This window comes from Saccostrea cucullata, unplaced genomic scaffold (genome assembly GCF_032062105.1).
Source record: "Saccostrea cucullata isolate Sc308-1 unplaced genomic scaffold, CSIRO_AGI_Scuc_v1 ctg1717, whole genome shotgun sequence".
Taxonomy (NCBI): domain Eukaryota; kingdom Metazoa; phylum Mollusca; class Bivalvia; order Ostreida; family Ostreidae; genus Saccostrea; species Saccostrea cuccullata.
Genome location: NW_026918318.1, coordinates 45114 through 67954, shown reverse-complemented (window position 1 = coordinate 67954; position 22841 = coordinate 45114). Strand labels below are relative to the sequence as shown.

Below are 22841 nucleotides of genomic sequence, written 5' to 3'. Positions count from 1 at the left end.
TGATGGCTAACTTTTCTATCGTCAACTTCCCTTACTTATGCAGCAATATACCTTCATCACCTGCATACGGAGTTTATATATCTCAGTTGATTCGATACGCTATAGCATGAACTAAGTATGAACAATTTCAAAAAGAGGTAAATTATTGACAAACAAGTTGATGAAACAAGAATATCAGCAGTCTCGTTTAAAGTCATCATTTCGTAAGTTCTATGGTCGATACAATGACTTTACAGAAATTACAATTTATCATTGCGTCAAATGCTGACTGACGTTTTTCATTCTTATTGTTAGTCCATTATTTATACACTGAATTGACGACGGATTTTTCCGTTGTTTCCCCATTGATCACACAGCCGGTGTGATCGGTCGGCAGGGTATGGTCACCCCTCCATGGCACCTGATCCCACCCCAATGTTTTTGAGGTCCGTGTTTGCTCTGCTCCTATTTTTTATTGTTTAAGGACTTTTGATCTTGAATACTGTTCGTTATCTCCATATGGTTCACTTCACCCAAATTAAAATACTTTTGGTTGAAATTGGGCAAAAAGTTATGGAGAAGATGTAATTGTGAAAAGGTTATGACAACTACGCAAACGACGTCAGACAACGGAGATTTTTCCATCAGACAAACCTCTTTTGAGCCTTCGACGCAGGTGAGCTTATAAAAAAAATATTCACAGTTTTTTTTTTCATATATAAAAAGACAAACAATAAAATGAATCGAAACAATCTGCAAAATCCTGAATTATTTCTCTTGTTTTTGCGGATTGAAATACTCTTGGATTCAAATTTATGATTTTCAAATACTAAATGTTCATTAAACGTAAAGGAACATATTTATCCGCACGTAGTACGAGTTATGTAAACGAGGAATCCATGAGCTACGATGATCATAGTCACCATTGATTTTTTTCTTTTAAATGAAATTGCATAAAATATGGAGATGACGAAAGTTATCAAGTTAGAAGAATAAATCGGGAGCAGAGCTAACACGAACCTATGAAAACATCCGAGTTGAGATCAGGTGCCATGGACGTGTAAGCATTCCTATTATTGTGGCCGATAATTTCAACCATTTTAATTTATTATATATTGAACCTTCCCGTCGGGGTTTTAAATTGCACATATATGTATCATACTTTCAGGATGGAACTTACAGGGTACTTTGTCCAAATTTGTTCTTTTGAAAAAAAAAGACTCTACTTTACTGGATGAATATAAATAATTGAAGTCTGTGGATTGCGTCTAAATAAAAAAATGATTCCATCAACAGTCATTAAATGTTAAAATTAAAATTTGTCTGTACAAATGCAAACATCATGCATGATAACAATTAAACAAGAGGCCTATAGGCCACAACTCTAACCTGAGTAGAAATGATGTTGCAGTTCTTATCCCTAAATGTGTGACAGATTGAAAGAATTTTTTGTTACAGAAAGTGATTTAAAATTGTTTCAAATACAACGGTATGTAAAGCACAACAAGGAACAATATTTGGAAGCTGGGTATTGATTTCCAATTTGCCATTAAATGACGTGCAAATTAGTCTCACAGCAAAATATATTAGAATTTCCGGTTTTTTTTAAATAGGGAATCTCCATTGTTCTGAAAAATGAAAGAAAAAGTGAGCAAGCTCACATACCCCACGCTTCCCCAAAATTCAAAGTGCCGAAAATCTTGAAAAAATAAAGGAATCGGAAATTTCTTGATGCACATCTCCATATTTAATGTCTGCAAAATTTCACAATATTCTGTGCAATTCTGTTGTTTATGACGAGTTGCGCTGACAAATTGTTCAACTCTATATTAAAATTTTGTTTCAAAGAGGCATATTTTTGAAAAACGTTAAAAGTAAATAAAAATTATTAGCCGTACGAAATGCAAAATGTGTACATTAAATAACAAAGGATTGTCGTTGTGTCCGAAACGGTCTACTTAATCTACTTCGCAAAAAATACCTGGACAGTTTAATTTTACTTATACCTTTTGAATTTTGAGAGGCAGGGATTTGATGATGAGTATTTTTAAATGTTACGAGCTGAAAATACTGTACTAGTATTTTGAAAATATATGCCACAAAGTATCCCTGGGTAAAGAGGATTCAAGTTTGTTCAAATGAATGGATACACATTCTTCAAAGGGGAGATAATTAAGAATTCATGTAAATTAATGACATAATTTAATAATCTTCTTCTCAGGAACCACTGTATTTGAAAATATGAAACTTAAGTGGAATTATTGAGGAAGTGAGGATACAAAGTTGTTTTTTCTACACCTGGGGTTTGTATAGGGCCTGAATGGGAGCAGAAAATATTATCTAAAAGATCGATTGTATTTTCACAATATAGCAATTTGACCCTTGGCCGTCGAACACTAGAATATTTAACAAATATCAGTAACATTATCCAGCGATTGGGTATGCGGTGGGCAACTGATGCGTGTTTTGATAAAAATGGCGTGGTTGTCGGCCTGATACCCATAGTAATCCTGAGGCCATCGGGCGCATCGGCGAAGATCATCAGGAGAAAATAAGTTGTTGTTGTTAAAATACAGCGATGTCTCCATCGATGCGCCACGTCCACTACCCATCATTAACATGTTTCACGGATCGGCCGATGTATATATGGACGATCATCGACCAGTCTTCGTTGAATCTAGTTGAGGTCGTCGGGCGGTGAGTGGCTGGCAACAGATATTGGCTGATCACCTGTCGATGTTCGATCAAACATTAGAAAATAGTCGACCGATGTATGAACAATGTTTACCAATGTATGAGTGTCACCGGCCGAGTATTGTAGGATGATTGGTGAAATCTGTCTCTTGTCCGGCCGGTCAAAAGTGATTCCCTCTAGAGTCACTCACCGTAAGATCATTGATGGGGGTATGCCTTTTGCTGTGAAAGGTGTTAAGGATTACTTTGCCGATGAGGACCGATGTTGGGGCATCGCTTAATCCACTGATTACCATCAGTCTATGGCCACCGCCCGGGAAATGTGACTGAGGCTTCAGGAGCCAAAACTTTTCCAAATTTTGGAAAAGAAACTCATGCTTATCATATTAATGCATCTATCTTCAATATACTGGAGGCGAGATTTCTGTATATTTATTATATGAATAATGTGGGGAACCAGGCGCTTCTCAGGCATTGCGATATTCAAACTTAAGAGTGGATAACTGGCTAAATTGTTTACTCTCACCTGAGTTGCATATACTCCTAGTGTGAAACTTCTTGAACAATAGTAGAATTATCTCTTCTTGGATAAAAACTATTTTACAGGAAGGATTGATGAAACCTTATTGATTCTTCATGTTAAAACATTTATAAATGTTAATTTCATGTGAACCGTAACAGATGTTCCAAAAACTGCTCCCTCCTCCCTTATGGTTCCACATTCCTTACAATCTTCAATAAATAAGGCAACATTCTTTTGCATTAAATATATACTCTTTATTTTCTAGAGTTTTGCAAAAGACTTGCTTGAAATATGTAGATAACGAACTCACAAGTCCACTGGAACGATATAATTTCGAGTGTTGTCTGTCACATGGTGTAATAAATGTTGTCAAGCGACACTGATCTTGATGGATTTGAAAGCTGTGAAATCCAGATATCCATTTCAACACTACAGCATTCTGTTTGGAGAACAAGTTTGGCTTGGTGAATGCGTGAGGAATCGGTCGAATTTCACGGGTAGCATGTGCGTTGAGCAGATGAAAGATTCCAGTGTGACAGGGATCGCAATTTCCTTCACACATACAACAATTCCATGACAAGGACATCGGTAGGTAAGGTATATTATTCCGAGTTGTACGTCTTGGTCCAGTACTGTTTTGACTTCCTTTTGCCAATGTGTTAGTACAAAGTACAGGTTGCTCTAGCAGCGCAGACTTTCGAAGAATAATATGAAGTAGCACCAAGGATATCCTCGTTGTTGACAGCATGCATCAGTGAGGAAGAAGACTGTGAGTGTCCTCATATCCTGTAATCTCTTACATCCTACAGTCTAAGTAGGTAGGCTTATCATTTTATTTCTCTTGATGCGATCAATGAGAAATTCTTTAATGTTGTGTGGCATTTTGGAGTTTAAAGGAAAGGTTGAGCGTTTTAGGTTTGAAACACTTTTTGGTCCAAGTATCAGATGAATGGACATATATGTTTAAATGGAGATCTGTTGCGATAGTTGTTTGAATGGCGTTTGGGAAAGACAAAAAGAGGACTCGTGCACAGCGCCTATAGTTGTAGATGTTTTTCCTCGTCTTTGCGTTGACAAACGATTTAAGGTGCTAAATCTTTTAGCATGGTTTACACTTCATGTCCATCAACAGAATACTCAATTTCTGCATGTGCTTACTGGTGCGTTTCTGTCGTGTCGTTTTTCCTACTGTAGGATCATCTTTCACCTGCTGTCCCTCATTTTTAGTAATAGAGTGTTAGAAGCGAAGTAAGCAGTTGATACTAACGTCGTGGATTCGAATCCCTCTACAGGCGTGGAGACAGGTCCTTGGTATAAGATATAGCTGCATAACTGTAGCGTTAAGGTTTTATGTTTGTAACATTTTGGTCAAAGACCAAAACGCTACAGTTCTGCAGCTAGTGATAAGAAAAAGTTAACTTTTCGCAGTTGGTGCTGACACAAAAAGGTCCCTTACTACTCAAAGGTTCTGAATGTCGAGTACAGTAAATTTGCTTTCCTCCACCGGCAAATGTGAGTGGAAAAATCTGGTAGGGAAGTTAAACAGACTGCATGGTTATCTAAAAGTTTAAAAGTGGTTCGTTTTTCTGTTTTTGTCTGGAGGGTAACTAAATGCGAAGGTCGGCTTTGTCTCTCGTTTTGATTACAGTTGGTCGACTCGATAACAAATTTACAGACTCGTGCTTCCAACGAAGTTCTTCACTAAATGGTGTATTGGAATATCTGTATCTTTTAAAGTGGATCATAATGGTCGCTTGATTGAAAGTGTTTTTTCCGTGATTGGAAGGTCCTCGCTTCAATATGCGGCTGCGACAGACCTACAAAGATAATAAACAAATCACTTTCCTATGTCAAGCACTCAGCTCTAAAATTTTTTATACAACAGTTAGATGTCCGTGGTCCGTCCGTCTTTAAACATTTTTTAAATGTTACGCCTACAATTTTGGTCTTATCTCATTATAACTTTGCACATAAGTCGACTACACTAAGTACTTAGAATCGGGTTTTAATTACGAGGAACGGTGTTTCCATGGTTACTAAAAAAAGAAATTTCTGTGAAATACTTTCAAAATGCAGCTCCACCTAGAGTTTTAGTCTGATTTCAATATAACTACACAATATGTACTCAAGTACACTAATTCTATATATCTCTTTTTGATTACGATGAACGGTGTTGTCGTAGAAACTTGAGACTGTAGCTCTCCCGGTTTATACTTATAATGAAGGAAAAAAAGCAGCATTTGAATTCGAAAAATTTGAAACATCAAAAGAAAAAAAAGATCATTAGTTTAGTCATTTTCTTGGTAAGCTTTATTGAACTAAGACAAAAACTATAAGAGGAGTACCATTTTGAAAATTCATCAAAAAAAAGCTTGGTTCACTTTATGCATAAAACGGCCATTTAGAGACTTTATGTTCAATTTTAAGCATCAAAATAAAGACTTAGAATTTTCATTTCCTATGAAAAATTGTCTCATAAAACTCCAGATCCTGGAAAACAGGCTCTATGGAATTACAATGTTTTTGAATTTTATTGTAAACAGGTACGCATATTTGAGTTCTTTCAGAGAAGAAAAATAATATGAGCGCATCCTCTGATCTTATAAATAAAACATGTCTTGTAATCCTCAGAAACATTTCAGAAATCTATTATTTACTAGTTCTTGTTTTAGATCAGAGGTTGCGCTCTATATTAAATATTGAAAAACAGCCTTAAAAATTTGCTGTTTTTGTAGACTTTTTCAGAATATGAGGAAACTGACGCATTTTGTGACGTCAAAATGCATTGACAAGCCAGAAATTACATCATTTTTGATAGAAATGCAATGCAGTTTCAGTTTTTCAGAAATTTACAGGGCCAAAAAACTATAAGTGAATCTTGTTCTTTCTATTTACCATAACGATTGCAACAGCACCGTTCATCATTCAAAATCAAAAACCGATACACAGAAATATCTTTTTGTAGTTTACTTGTGTGTCAAGTTATATTGAAATGAGACCAAAACTGTAGGAGGAGTAGCATTTTGAAAATTTATTAAAGAACATTTTATCTTTAGTAATCATGGCAACACCGTGCACGGAAATAAAAAAACGATATATAGAAATTTGTCTTAGCGTAGTCTACTCGTGTGCCAAGTTATGTTGAAATCAGACCAAAACTGTAGGAAGATAAGCATTATGAAAATTTATTAAAGAAATTTCTATCTTTGCATCGGAATCAAAAAACCGATATATAGAAATATGTATTTTAGCGTAGACTACTTGTTTGCCACGTTATTGAAATGAAACCAAAAGTGTAAGAGGATTGATTCAGGTACGTAGCATCGTTTTTGAAAGTTGAGGGGGGGGGGGCAACCAGAGGAATTTTTTTCTTTTTTCAATTTTTTTTTCAAGGCCAACTTGCTTTCGATTCCAATTTTTTTTGGGGGCACACTATACTACATTTCCTTCATATCACTATACTGTGGTAAGAAGACAAGCAAAAAATAAAAGGTATTGCTGGGAAAAAAGTTGGGGGGGGGGGGGGCTCCATGTTGCTACGTGCCTGTGATTAATATTTTTTTCTTACTCCGCTATTTCAGTGTGTGTGTGACAAACGAAGGAAACCTTACTATGGCATAAGCTCTTTTGGTCAGTAAAACTTGGGCATAAGGTAGACTTCACAAAGATTCATAATTCTGTGTATCGGTTTTAATTTCGATGAACAGTGTTTCCAACTACCCAAATATAGAAATTTCTGTAAAATACAGACTACACTGAAAAACATAATTATATATATTGTTTTTTGATGAATGGTGTTGCCATGGTAATTTAAATTGAAATTTGTGTTAAATTCTTTTAAAAGGCTACTCCTAAGTATACATTTGTAGTCATATTGCAATCTTTTCACGAAAAGATATTAAATTGAGGATCATATTATTCTGTTCATTGCTGTTGCAAAGTTTTAAAGTGCAACTTTTCTTTTCACTTACTTTCTTTATAAGTACAAACCAGTGGAGTTAAAGTCTCGACAAAGACTTCTGGTTTGAATTGCATATGGAGACGCCACCACATACCGGCGGAGGGCTGCGAATTTCCACCTATATTCGGCACGTAGGGGTAGTGAGGGATCTTTTTCGTGGCAACAACTACTGTTAAATTACATGCCTATACCTTCGCTAGTAATTTTTACTGTCCTTGAGAAAATATGATAGAAATAAGATAACATGACAGTGTTTGAAACTCGCTGTAAAAATTGTCAGCCCTGTAAAAAATTTACTAGCCTGAAAAAGTTAAAATATTGTCTTTTAAAAAATTGAATAAGCAAAAATGTGAATAGGGCCAGATCACCATTATTTGATCCTGAACCTATAGGCTGATAAATAGACTACTTATTTGCTTGTTACACTTTGCCACAAGTACTATTAGTTGATTTGAGAGTTTTTATAAACTATCTGAATTTCAATTTAGAAAATTTTACACGTCCAAACATTTTACACGTTTCAAACACTGTAACACGATCTATAAATTACGGATAAATCACTACAGTCTAAACACCAATTTCATCACCATGTATTAAAAGTTTCCACTTGCAGTAGATTTTGAGTTTACGACGTGATATTAAGACATAGAAATAATGATTAAATATTTAAACTCAATTTAAATTCTTCCAAGATATTGCGATGCAATCAAGATTAAGAGAAATCCAAAATAGCGCTACTATCCGTTAACATAAACAGTAAAATGCTTTAATGTATAATAGAGTGTAAAACCTGCCTAATCCGGATGTCGTGCATCCCGAAATCTTGTCTAATCCGATGTTAACTTTAATACCCTTTAAGTAAATTCAATTATTCAAGATGTTGTCTAATCAAGCCAAGTTCTATGGAAAACAGTGGAGTCCGGATTAAACTTATTTTACAATATTCACGTTTATTAATTGAATCATAAATTTAATTATAAAATTAATGACACGTGTACAAGAGAGATTATCAACAGACAATTAACATCCCGTATGAATAGCATGCAGTAGTTAGAAAAATCGGCGTGATGTGAAGCAAAGTTAATTCTTTCAGTCATGAACATCGACTGGATTAGATTTGGCGTTTAAGATACAATCTTGTTTGGCAGTTTGGATTCTCAATTCTGAAATCCATCTCAGTGACCACATGTAGATAGTGACAGGATAAACCCTGGATCGCCAACTGTCACTATACATTCATCAATTACCTTCTCCTCTGGGTGCCTGAATCCTCCCTGTTGAACGGGTTCCATACCAATTTTCATCAGCTATAATAGCAATCGGATAAGTGTATAAATACACATTAATTGAGAACCAAAAGAATGGACACGCTATTCGTAAAGAGCGTATATAAATTCTGATTTAGCTCTTATTGATTCTTTATTGATAATTTTTGTTTACTACATGTCTTGTTTTTATGACTGCAACATATGTGAGAATAAAGATGATGTTTTATTTCTGTGAAGTCCTTTGTTGCTGCACTATAGTTGGAACTATGAGTCATTTTTTTTTCAATTACAAACATACAAACAAGACTTCAAGTCTTGAAAGAAAATTGTCCTTTAGGCAGTTACACGTTGCAAGTGCTTCCCCTATTGATCTTAACCATTAGAATTAAGCTTTCACTGTCAAATGAAAGAATTTAGTTTCAAATGAATGGAATTTATGATGACTTCCCTTGGTCCTCTTGGAGACAAACAGAATGAAAACACCAGACTAAAAAAATGCATAAACAAGATAATTCTTGTGATCAATGTGAATCGTTAAATTTTCTCCTCGAAAATCCAATAAGTATAATCCCTAAATAAAACTGTCTCCTTGTTACTTTTCTCCCATCGCCCTAATTATCAAACGATCAAACGCAAAATGAACTTATTCGGTCAACAAGTAAAATGATTTGTCGATAGTTCCTTCATTGCACGAGCCCCGGGCTTCAAGTACCAATCTCCAATGTCTGAAGTACCAGAACAAAGATTTTTGTATCAGTCCTGCAAGTTCGTTAATTAACAGTTAATGAGGATGGAAAAAATATGTAAATATCATAAAGTCTCACTGATTTTTAATCGTACTGCAGTTATAACGTTTTGATAACGCGATACTCATTCCTTGAAGTATTCTTCAACAAGTCTGAGAGTTAATGGAAGGATGATTGTTAGAATTCTCTAAATGAATACATTCAATAAAATCAGACACACATTTTTAGAGATAAATATCAATTAAGCAACTAAATTGATTAAATACAATGTGCTTACATGTAAAAAATGATAAGTTGAAAATAGACTATACTTCCTCCGATTACCTTCAAAGTATACAAGCTGTTAATGTTATTGTGGTTAAAGATATTACTTTTTGATAAAATACTTTGTATCGATGGCATTGGATATGTTATATCATATGTGGTTAATGCTTTTCAAGCCTTTTGATTCTAGGATAATGTTGCCTATAGTACGATGAGGTGATAATATAGAGATTTACAGAATAGATGCTGTCGTTTTCGACCTTGGCTGTGATAATTTCATATAACTTGCACATTCACGTCAATAAAATATAGAAATTAGAAAGATAAAGCTTAACTTATCGAAGTTTCTTTATGTAGTGGAAGTTTGAAGTTGTTAAAATCACGGCCCTTAGGACTACAAGAAGTTTTGGATCAGCAGGATTTCGTTGAAATAAAAATGTCCTTGGTTTGGATTGATCGTTGTGCTGAAAATGTTTTTATTGTAGAATGCATTCAAATACAAAACTTTTTATTTGGCACAACGAATATTCGAGCAATCATGCAATAGTAAGGTACTCGTGTGTGAAATTCTTTTCAAAACGCTAACCCTCCTACAGTTTTTGATTTCAGTATAACTTTGTACAGAAGACTACACTAAGATACATAATTCTTTGTCCCACAGTGGGATTTGAATCAGCGACGTTATCCAATTCCTTACTCCGCGACTCTAGAGCAGACTTTCTTACTACTTCGCCACGCGTGCGACATTAGTAAATAAAAGAATTTCTTGGAAATACTTTCAAGAGTATTCCTCTGACATCTTTACTCTGATTTCAATATAAATTGGCACACAAATAAACTACACTAGAATACATATAAATTTGATGTATCGTTTTTTTTTTATTTCGATGCACAGTCTTGCCATTGTTGATAAAACGACATATCTGTGAATTACTTTCAAAAAGGTGTTCCTCCTACAGTTTTGACACACAAGTACAAAGTAGATTACACTTTGATAAACAATTTTATTTACATTTACACCTGTTGCAAAGTTTGAAATCGTGGTGCTACTTTTCTCTCTTCCTTTGTAAAATGTACAAATCATCTCATCAGAATTCCTGGTTTTCCGTTTTCAACAGAAATAAACGAGGAGTGTAGCTCTACTGAGAAAGAAAGTTCATTTAAGGTCATTTTCGGCTTGTAATTCCAAATATATAAGCTGTTTGGAATTCAGATTTAGTTGACAATTTATATAATGTCACTTGAATCCTTAGTGCCTCTCACTTGTCAGTGTATCACGTTATGCATTTTCCAATATCCTGGAAATGTCCTCAAAAATGGTCAAAAGCTTAATGTATTAAATATACTGAGTATCATATAGATCATAACAACTGCGTTTGAAAAGTAAAAAAAACACATTTTAGATCGAGGGGTGTGTATTTTGATTCTTTTCGGGGGTCAAACAGACCTGTTTTCTTTTTTTTCTTTTTTTGAAAAATTCTAAAACATTTTATAACAGTTTGTTTTTCAAATCTTGGACACAGCCGAAATTTTGTTGCAGTAATGGAAAGCTTTGTTTTTACTTTATATGTTGTGTGAAATGGCTAGAGACACATGCTAGTAGTCAATTAATTTTTTGGTATCTTTATATTTTCGGTACCATATAATGCATAAAATGAACCTTATTAACCTTTTATATGAAATTTATGATCTGAGGAATATAAATCACTCTCAATGAAAATTTGATTTGTTTTGAATTTTATATTCAGAAGAGGGAGGAAAATAGATACCCAATATTAAATGTCGTGTGCAAATTAGTGCATGTTGTATCTAGGGAGGGTTTTCTGAGATATTGATTTTCGCAGTACAAGAAATTAATATAATGTTCCTTTTTTTGTTTTTTGTTTTGTTCTTTTTAACTTTAAGTAATACAATGGGATCTTGAATCTAAGACAATATAAAGAAACCTTTTTTTTTTTAAATTATTTTTGAAAGAGTTTAAGATTGCACTTCTCAATTAACTTATTTTTTAGAACCTAGTATATTACTGCAATATGGTAATTTTCAGAAAAATATATGAATGACTTGATTACTTAGGTTGTGTGCCAACCTAACTTTTAAAATCAATATACCAGTATAAGGAAATTATTGAAATGTTATGTGAGAAAAACTGTTTATGGAAGCCAGTGTTTACATTCGAAGCTTTGTATTAGATCTCTCTGTAGGCCGATAATTGTAATTAAATACATGTATCTTGTATCTAAACCTGAACAGTAATACGATAATCCCTACCCTTACCTAGATGATCAGTTTACCATTCATAGCTTCAACTCAAGATATAATGATATTGTCATCAGCTTCAGTACCTTTATAAACTCAAGCACACAGTTCCTTACTTCACACCTGTTGATTAATTGATTGTATATGTTGTTTTACGTCCAATTATAGAATTTTTCACTCATGTAGAGACGTCCCCATCTACCAGTGAAGGACTTCAAAATTTGACCCATGCTCGGCACTCGGAGCCATTGAGTAGTGAGAAGGGAACTTGGTTTTTCAGCGTCATCAGAAGGACCCGCAATTTTCACTTCATGTGCTGAGCGCATTGGCGAGGAACAGTTGCTACCCATTTTTTATCAGTCGCGACCATGATTCGAACTCACAATCTCCCGAGCGAGCGCTCTACCGTCTGAGCTACCGTGAAGGAGTCTATACACCTGTAATTATACCCAGGCAACAAGTTAACTGAGGTACAATGTTTTTGACCCGTCAGTCAGTATGTCAGTCAGTCCGTCAGTTCTGTTTTTTGTCAGCACAACTCCTCATAAACCGCTGCACACAATTTCGTCAAACTTTGCAGATATTTAGGAGACAATGTGTAGATGTGCATATTACCAGGAAATTCCGATTCCTTCATTTTTTCCGGGAATTTCCGCACTTTTCAACTTAGATTTTTTGCCATGTCTTGAATATAGAGATGAACAGTTTGTCAGCGCAACTCCTCATAAATTACTGCACACAATTTCGTCAAACTTTGCGAATATTTAGGACACAATGTGTAGATGTGCATATTACCAGAAAATTTCGATTCCTTCATATTTCCGGGAATTTCAGCACTTTTCAACAAAGATTTTTGGCTATATCTTGAATATAGAGATGAACAGTTTGTCAGCACAACTCCTCATAAACCGCTGCACTCAATTTCGTCAAACTTTGCAGATATTTAGGACACAATGTGTAAATGTGCATTTTACCAGGAAAGTTCGATTTCTTTATTTTTCCGGGAATTTCAGCACTTCGACTTGCTCACATTTTCTTTCATTTTACTTCTAAGAACGGAAGCGTAACATATCGTTTTGGTAGGATTGATTGATATTTATGTTACCCCGTGTCGGCAATATTTCAGGCATATTTCGGCAGTGAAAAGATATTTTAAATACATTCTGTGTTTCTCTGGTTGACCTCAGTGAGCTTTCTTTTTTCCCAAAACCATAAAAACAATCTTTTACGGGCCAAGGGGTTGTTATCCTTGACCAGGGGCACCATTTAACTTTTCATCTGACGTTGAATTAAAAAAAAATATTAAGAATTAAATTTATTAAAAAAAAATAATAATAACGGCTTTTTTTTTAAATGGATAAATTAAAATCAGTTTCTCGTTGAGTATAGGATGAGGCATGATGTAATGCAGCTTTTTTATTAATTGATCGAATATGTTCAAATACTTTCATTGAACAACAGGCTTTGAGTTATTGACAAAAGAGACATTCTTCATTTCATGAAATTCAATTTCACAAATTCCTGTTTTTCGGTTAATAGACTTTTGAAATGGAATGGAAGCACGGAATTTATACTTCAAATCTATATTTCGTATTTCATGATACGTTGTATTTGCTTTTATAATTGATTATTTGAAATATTAACACGATCATTTTCTGCATAAAGTGAAGCTATCCCATTTTATTCCTCTAATTACTTCTAGGAAAGTAAAGTTTGAAAATGTCTGAGGGTTTACAGTAAGGATTCAAATTTCTTCAAACCATCGCTCCTGGATAATATAAATATAATACATGTAGGTAAAGTTAAAAATCTATCTTAGACATACATTTAGAAGTCTTCTATCAGAGTTACCACCAAATAGACCAATATGCAGACATTCTATAGACAACATGGAAATTTTACAAGAAGAAACCTGTAATCCCCAGAAAAAATTTTGTCATGATATATTTCTAAGCATAGCTCAATTATGTACAAAACTTCTATTATTCCTTACAATACGAGAATTTCTACTGTCATTGATTTCTTGTTACATGCCGGAAGTCTTCTTGAAGATTGAATGCACCCTTTATGTTTATTTCTGAGGTCTGTAAGTTGATTTGTTGAGATCTTCGTCAAACAAGGTCTAGATTTGATGAGGAATGAATTGATGTATAAATCCCAGGGAACGAACTAGGAATTTATGTAAACGGTATAAACCGATAATTTAGTAGAATATTATCACTTTATTCTTGCTCTGATACAGGATTATTTTGGTTCATTTCGTGTAAATTACATAAAACCTTTTCAGGTATATTACTATCAGTACTCATATATCTCTGGGAGCTCTATGAAAAGAGAACCCCAGAATCTGGCAAATATACGTACTAGAATATTTCATATACATTTATATATTTCCATTTCTAATTTTCTTTTTCTGTGATAACTCTTTGAAAGTTAGGGGAGTTTATTTCTTGATAATTCTGCCGGAATGTAAATTAGGCAGGTCGATAGGTCAGGAGCTAAGGGGGCCTAATATGCATGCATATCTCGTGCGCATCTGTGTCTGTGTCTGACGCTAAAAGGCCAAATATGCATGTAAATCTCGTGCGGCTGCCTTTGTTTTTGACGTCAGTGGGCGAGGACTATTGGAATTGCAGTCCTCATGTAATTTAAATCGATTAGTCTACATTTTTAAAGTCAAAATCTACAATTTTATTTCACAATGAAATGGAAATATAAGGAATCACTGTCTAGTTAGTATAGTATGCCAGGGACATCAACGATAGTGAGAAACATGGGATAATTTATGCATAACGGGCTGCGCCCGTTATGCAAATTATCTCATGTTTCCCACTATCGTTGATGCCCTGGCATACTACACTAACTAGACAGTGATTCCTTAATTAAATTACTGACCCTAGGATTTTTGCCTGTTCATTTGGTATGCTTTACTGGATTTATGACAATAAATTTTCTATTTTTCTAATGTATTTGCTTTTTCATTTTTTGAAAGTCGACTTGCGCGTCAGGGGACCTTTAGGATACAACTATAGAATTATAGGATACGTAAACATTGTTTTTTTTCAAATATCAACGATAAGCTGCATCTTATTTTTTATTTCTTCCGTTTTTTAAAAACGATATTTTAATTATATACTACGCTTTTCAAGCAGAATATTTTAGACATGTAAATTTTTTAAAGTAAAGAATGTCGATAACAGAGGAAGATTTTGATTTATTAACTAGAACATTTATCAATACTGGTAAAAAAAAGTCTTTTCACTTCATTTTTACAAACCTAATAATGATAGAAATGTTTGATTTTCTTCAAGATTACAAGATTCTGGTAAAACTTTGTCTTCTATGATTGATAATGATGCAAAAAACAATGTTTGAAAATATACACTGAAATATTTTTGATAACCCCATTCCTGTTGAAAGTGCAATGCATTGACACTATTATTCAATAACTATGCATCCGTAATTGGTGATGAAATCCGTATAATCCCATTGGAACATTAATTTGTATCAGTTTTTACAGGGCGATCTGAACTTCAGTGAGCTGTTTTAAACCCCAATATTTAGAGTGATCAATTAGATTAGCTTTTTATACATGTATTTGGTATTTATCAATCTCCCATGTTGTAAATGATGATCTTCTTGTCAGTGATAAATGTGAGAATTATACTTGTAAATCCATCATATATGATTCAATCTCTCAATTTTATCGAATACACATTCGTCAGATTCCAGGTTTTTAAAAAATCAATGTTGTAGGGTGTTACATCAATATAGTTAGAACGATGTAGCTGCAAACTAATTGGGGAGAGAAATCCAACACCACCAAATGTAATAAAATTTAGAAAATGTCTCACTTGATTGAAGGTATAGTTTAGCAGTCGTCATAATAAAATAGCTATCGCGGTCTTATATTTTTATTGATATAAATCAACATGTGCCCCACGAGAGCTGTAGCACGAAAAGTGCATAAAGAATTCAAAGTTAATTATCACGGCTGTAGGTGCACGTGTATAATTTCTCCCGGTTGTACATTAACCAAGCGCAACGTTTAAAGAATACATTCATTTTTTAGACTGATTAAAAATGGAACCTCCTTTAATTTTCTAATTTCTGTTTTATTTTTAAATTAGTTTCATCTAAAAACTTTGAATTCCTTCTTTTCGAATATTGTCATTACTAAACGATCCGAAAAAAAGTGGTTAGCCAAGAGACCATTTTCAATCAGAGCTGTGTTTGAGGACTATACGATAATATGCAATCAGAGAGCAAAATATTCACCGAGTCTAAAGGGCGTAAAGGTGTATTAATTTTGTACTTAATTTTTAATTTCTCAATCAATTTTTGGTGCGATGGAGAAAAAGAATAGGTCCTGTGGCATCCATTTGAAAGATAGGGAAAAAAACTTACCTTTAAATAATCTTTGAAAAAAAAAACAATAAAAAGGGGAAAATTCCCCCAACAAACTCAAAAATAATCCAAGGAGAAAGCAAGTAGGGATTTACTGAATATTACAACACTATTTAAAAAGTTTGGGCGGGAATCAGTCTCTCAATGAACATTATCATATTAGTTATGTTCCCCAAACGAAGTTGGGGAACATATTGTTTTTACTCTGTTTCTTATTATGTCGCCCCGAACGAAGTCGGGGACGACATATTGATATTGTACGCATGTTTTTTTTATCCAGGCTGTTTCTCGGAGATGGCTGGGACAATCTTCCTGAAACTTTCCTTCAAGGACGATCACTGGTTGTAGTTGTGCAGTGAGGTCGTTCAGTTCCAATATGTCTACCGTTGCCATGGAAACCTGTAAAAAGCGACAAATTTTGTCCGAGAGTGTTCTCTCTGGTTCCTTAAACGTTCGTCATGAAACTTTTCTTATTTTAATGATTAGTATCTGTAGTTCTGCAACTCGTATTTAAAATTTTCATATAATCGATTATTGCCATGGAAACCAGGTGAAAGTTAAAATTCTTTAATTTCGATTTTCTCAATAACTACTCAGGCAATCGTTTTGAAACTTTCAATGTTTATTCCTTGCAATGTGTCAAAGTGATTTCTACTTTCAAAATAATTGTAATGAGTCGCTCACGGTTGCCATAGAAACGAAACAGAAAAAAAGATTCAGATGTACACATGTGTTCTCCAAGGTCTAGGTCAAAGGGTCAAAGTTCGTCGTATCCAATAAAAGTTCTTTTCACAAGGATTACATATTTGAAATACGAAAGCCCTAGTACTTACCGTTCGAACGTTATGGCTATTTACTATGTTCAAGACGCCCCCCCCCCCCTCTTTTTATGAAGCACACAGCCAAGTAGAATACACAGATATAACATATACAACTTACAAGTAACTTTTTAAAATCTTCATTCATAAAATTCAGTTCCGGTCATGTGATATTTTGCCATTATTCATTCTCCTTCTGTTTTGTCTCTTGAATTTATAAATATTTTATTTTATCTATATAAAAAAAAAATAACGATTGTCAGCTACATTTATTATCATTTCGCGTTTTCTTGTATATCTATCACTTGTATATTATTCATTTCATTAGATAGTGCAAGTATAAATTAAAAAATTGGTACGTCATTTCCATAGTTTTTATTCATTCATAAATTCTTTGATCCGCTCCTGATGGTTCGCAAAGCCTTAATTGATCACCACTGTATACAAAACATTCATCTCGCCGAAAATGTTCATGATTCCGCTAAACTGAGAAAGTTCACACATGATTTATTATCTCATAACACACATCAGCTCTCTGCAATGCAGAAATGCTCGAACTGATGGTGGCATGTCAGATTCGTTTTTCGGTAGAACCTCTAAAATGAAAGTGAAAGAGGGAAATTTCAGAGTTCTCACTGGCGTTACAATACACAAAATAATTCGGCTGATCTTCTTCATAAATTACATTTCCCAAGCTTTTATCATAGGAAAGATACTGCCAATTAACAAGTATGAGGCTCAGTTCAGTACATCTGCCAGATTTCTTTTATGCAAGTCTGCAAATTGAGGAACTTGTGATTTTCCTGCACTACTTTCTTCTCCTACCGATTCTAAAAATAATGAGTGGGATGTACCGAATTAAGGTCTTCCGTTTCCAATGGAAAGGACTGATATAACTCAATGGTTGTTCAAACTTAGCTTATGGACTTTTGTTTTAGTGATGATAAAAATGAAAGTCTTGTCTAATACGGGGCGACATATGCTATTGCTTGCAATAGCAGACTTTCTAGTTATTATTATTTTTCTTCTTCTTCTTCCTGGAACTTTTTTGTCCAGGAATGATCTTGTAAACTGTTCGTCCGATGTAGGTAAAACCTTTTTAGGGTTAGTAGACATGTTATGTAGATTTGCGGAATCAAGGTCATTTTGCGCGCACGTGCTTGCAAGAGCGTGCACGTGCAACACGTGAAATGACCAATATAATAGATATAGCCACAACTTTTCTTTTGTTATATGAAATGCTTTGAAACTCATAATGTGAGGATGTATTAGTAGTATAGACATGATGACATGGTGAAAATAGCAAGATCTCACGCGCATGCACGTGCACTTCGCTCTGATTGGCTGCAACGAAAGTCTCAATATCTTTCTTGTTTTTTGACGAAATCCTTTGAAATTTTGAACATAGCCATGCATTAGGATATCCTACAACATGAAATAAAGCAATTATCATGAAAACACGTGCATGCACGTGCGCTGCAATCTGATTGGCTGAAACTTTAAACAGCTATAACTCCCTTGGTTTTCAACCAAACAGGATGGGATTTGGAATATAGATAGATATAATATACTTCTACAAGTAGGTATGGTCACCATGCACATGCATACACGTGCGTGTACATGTGCTGCAATCTGATTGGCTGAAAATTTAAACAGCTATAACTCCCTTAGTTTTCACCCAAACGAGGTGGAATTTAGAACATAGATAGATGTAATGGACTTCTACAAGAAGGTATGGTCACCATGCTCATGTATGCACGTGCGTGCACGTGAAATGAGTAAAATCAAACATACACTTGAATGAGCGTATTTTTTAAATAATTTTGGATTAAATACTTTAACATTCAGTGCATTAAAAATATAGATTGTGTAGACAAGATGATATGGTCATGACGCAAATGCATTCACATGTGCACGCGTGCAAAGCTAAAGTTTAAATGATTTTTGTACACTTCTTTGTAAATGTTGTTAAAATCTCAGATGCATAGAGTTTGTCTTATTTAATGAAGCTTACAGGGAATATGGCACCAAAAGGGAGTTTGGGAGCGTTTGGGGAACATCTGTAACGGTCCCCGTTACAATTAGCACTAGTTGTATATATAATTTACTTATCCTTTCTCAATACTTTTTGCATGGTTATTATATTTATCTGGGTGGAGGTAGGGTAAAGCTGATCTAACTTATCATAACTAATCGAATTAATTTGGAAGAATATAATTCTTTTTTGTAAGAAAAATAATAAATTCTTAAAAGGTCACTGCTTGTGAATACAATGTACACTGTTCGACTTCAGCTTATCAGAAAGTCAAGAATTATATTTGATCATATTGAACAATTCAGCTAACCATTTCATAACGGTCACATAATCAGAGTAAAACTGACAGAATTGTAATTCACCAATGACATAAATTGAATGATTTATACATAATTCTTGACACTGTTTTGCAAAAGTGTGGCTTCCTTTAGCTCTATTCTGCAGTTCTTGAGCTTGTTGGATAGGATTCCTGCATCTTCAAGGAGCCAGTTGTTTTAACGTTCTTGACATGCGTCGATGTACTTTTCTTGAGTTGACAGCAATAACCATGAAAAATACACGATTCTACTGCATGCTATAGCAATAAACATTTCTGTACCCGACGTGATCAAAACAGAGCACCGCAATATACAGAGAAATATACATGAAATAACACCTTTATCAGAGAACTGTTACTTTTCCCGATGTATTTCATCGACCAAAGACAGAAATAAAGATAAGCAATCTATGATTCAGGCTATTATGAGGGTCGTCTTTAATTGCTATATAAGTTTTAAAAAATTTACAAGACAATCCCGTGGTTTCAACCTGGAAAACTGAGAGACGATAATGAGGGAAAAGTCTTGGTACATGAGTTATAATTGTTTCATTTTCTCCGCTAAAATCTATCTTATGTTGTAGAGAAATTGATTCCTTTGAATACTTTTTGAATTATGATAAGATATTGTTAATGTTTTTTTCCTTGTTCCGTTATCTTTTTTACGCTCATCCATTTATAAATCTGGATTGCATGCTATACACATCTAATTGTATTTTATTATAGTCTTGAAACATTTTCATTGACAAATGCCTAAAATTAATGCAAATTTCACCTGATGTATGAAGAAGGGTATTCTGTAAATAAATTGTTTGCAGATCAATAATTGTTTCCATTATCCACTTTTTACTTTATCATTACAGATCACCTAAAAGATACAAGTTTCCTCAAGTCAGGTAGGTATCTGTTTTTTGAAATCACTTCTCTACATAAAATTAAGGACCTCGCAGGTGGTTTGAATATGCAGTTACCCCTTAATTTTGTGTGATTATCATAAAAATAATTTAATTATGAGTGACAACATGAAAGATAAATATTGGGCAATATAGTCCTACGTCTGGCTTAGCACGATATTAAGTATAGGCAGCAGTCGATGCTGCATCGGGATAATAGAATATCGAACATAGACGAGTGATATTCATACGCACTGCACGCTTAAACGGTGACCAGACATTAATGTGAGAATTTAACCATACTGATGGAGGTAAGGCTATATTTAATAATCTAAGACAATTTTAATTATCTAATTAATGCGTACTTAATGCGAGCTATAGTTTGAGATTTCTTGTTCATGATATTGACAAGAGGAGGGTAGAAGTATGTGCATGGAACATGTATTTTACAATAAGAAAATAAAAATATCACAACTTTAACTCATCCCGATACTTATAAATTAAGAACAAAGATGTTGTATTGGATTTGTTTTCCTTTACTAGAAGAACCATTAACTGGAGAAAGAGAAAGTGATTGAAAAAAGATTATCTTAATTATTCGTCAATAAAACGATTAATTAACGTACATTGTAGACTGTTGTAAAGATAATATTTCAGAATGGAGGAAAATGTCTTTGAAATGCTTTAAGTAAGCAATGAGTTAAAGTAATTTTGTCCCATAAATCAATAGATAAAAGTTAATTAATCAATTATAAACGTGCCTTTTTTAATGTTGCAGAGTATATTGTTCGATCAAAATCACATAAGCTTATATTGTATGAAAGATCAAAAGCATTTGGATGAGTTCGTGGAGAACCATTATTAAATAATCAATTTAAAAATACAAACATTATAATGTTTTCCTGTTAATGAACAAAAACAATTGATTTGTTATATCGGATCAAAGACAACGACTCGTATAATTTCTTTTTTAACACACAAGTCTTATTATTATTTAAAAAGAACACAAAATAAAGGCCTTTTGAAATATCATGTCAACCGTGAAAAGATTTTCTTTTGTTTGATTTATCTCATATTTTATCTAAATATATCATATGGTTATTTCATAGTTAACCCCCTCCCTTTATGTGGACTTCACAACAAAAGAAAGAACGTTATATAATGATTATACAACACAATTCACTCAGTCATAAATTCAGTATGTATTCAATGTTTCATTCAACTCTCGATCTGCAGGAAGAGGATAGTGCAACATGTGTTCTAAAAGGAGAAAAAATTTAAATGTTTTACAATATTAAACGTAGAAGATTCGCTCTACTGAATACACGTGGTAATAAACTGTTGATTAATCATGAATAAAGGGAATGTTTGATTAAGCGGACGCGTTTAGTGCTATTTGCACAACTGAATCAAAGTGCTAATACACCGACGTTAGTATCAATATTTCAAAAAAAGATGTGGTACAATGGATTTAGATAGAAGTAATCAAAATATATTCAGTTTTTAAGACAATTTGTAAAGTACATGTATATAATTTCGTGTGAATTTAATAGCTAGTAATTCGTTTTACTCAACTTCAATACTGTGAAAAGACAATGAAAACCAACATACAATGTATAAGTAAAATGGGCATGATTCATTAAGATAAGCATTGAGATAGCAACATTACTATCAAGCATAAATGGAAATAGTTTTTATTTGTTAAAAAAAAAACAGTAAGAAAGTTTTGCGGAATCGTAACATTTTAAGCTCAATAGTAATATCAATATGCGGAAATGTGGCGCACAGAAAATTCGCTAGGATTCATGTACAATGTATAAGGGAAAGAAACCCTCTGTTCCAATAAAAACGGAACATCACAATATCTCAATTGCATTTTATTGGGGTGGGTGGTGCACTGTTTTTTTTTTGTTTTTTTTTTTTTTTTTTGCTTTCACTGGAATAATTAAAAATGTTAAATATTAAACAGTGATTGATGTAACAAAAAACACTTACAAACAAAAAATTTAATGAACAATGATCAGGACATATTAAATTCCAGAGATGGGATCAGGTGCGTATGAGGAGTAAGCAAACCCCTTGTTGATCGGTCACACACGGCATAATTCACATGTATACGTGTATTGTTGGGGTAAACGGAAAATTCCATAGTAAAATTAAGTATAAAAAAACAAAAGCTTAACAATAATTATTGGTATAAAATTGTTAGTTAAAATATCACCTGATGGCAGCATAAAAATTTGCTATGGTTTATTATATTAACCTATCATTTTTTATCAATAACTGAACTGAGGCACTTCAAAAATACGTGCAGAGAGTATCTTTCAAGATTTCCCAGGAATCTAAAATACCGGTATTTTTTGGTACTAAAGAAAATGATGAATGAATTTCAAACTTTTGAAGTACTCACTGTTTAAGATTGTCTCTATTTTCTTTTTAAAACAAATATCGCATTAATCTCTTGCAGTTATCCAATAGAACATTGAAAAAGATAACTTCATTTTGTTTTAAAATTGACATTCCTGGTGTACAGGATCAATCGTTAATTAAAGTTTTAATGCTTGATTGTGTTTCAGACAGGACTTTTCCTTCCCGTTAATTTTTGGGGGAATTGTGTATTTCTGGCAAAAAATTATGAGAGAGCAACATGCTATAAAAAATTAAGTCATGAAAATATC

General features: G+C 33.6%; 1 protein-coding gene across 4 annotated transcripts in view; it reads left to right on the top strand.

Moving 5' to 3' along the window:
- LOC134263053 (allatostatin-A receptor-like) overlaps window positions 1–22841 on the top strand; it is a 72134-nt gene that overhangs the window by 28929 nt on the left and 20364 nt on the right. For 3 of the 4 annotated variants that reach the window (XM_062745372.1, XM_062745379.1, XM_062745386.1), the window contains exon 3: window positions 20134–20166. Coding sequence is in view for 1 of the 4 variants with exons in the window: in XM_062745360.1 (XP_062601344.1) it covers window positions 20469–20474 (6 nt within the window). In the remaining 3 variants the exon portion in view is untranslated. Of the gene's footprint in view, window positions 1–20133; window positions 20167–20362; window positions 20475–22841 lie in introns of those variants that run through there. The other variant, XM_062745360.1, reaches the window with a different exon arrangement.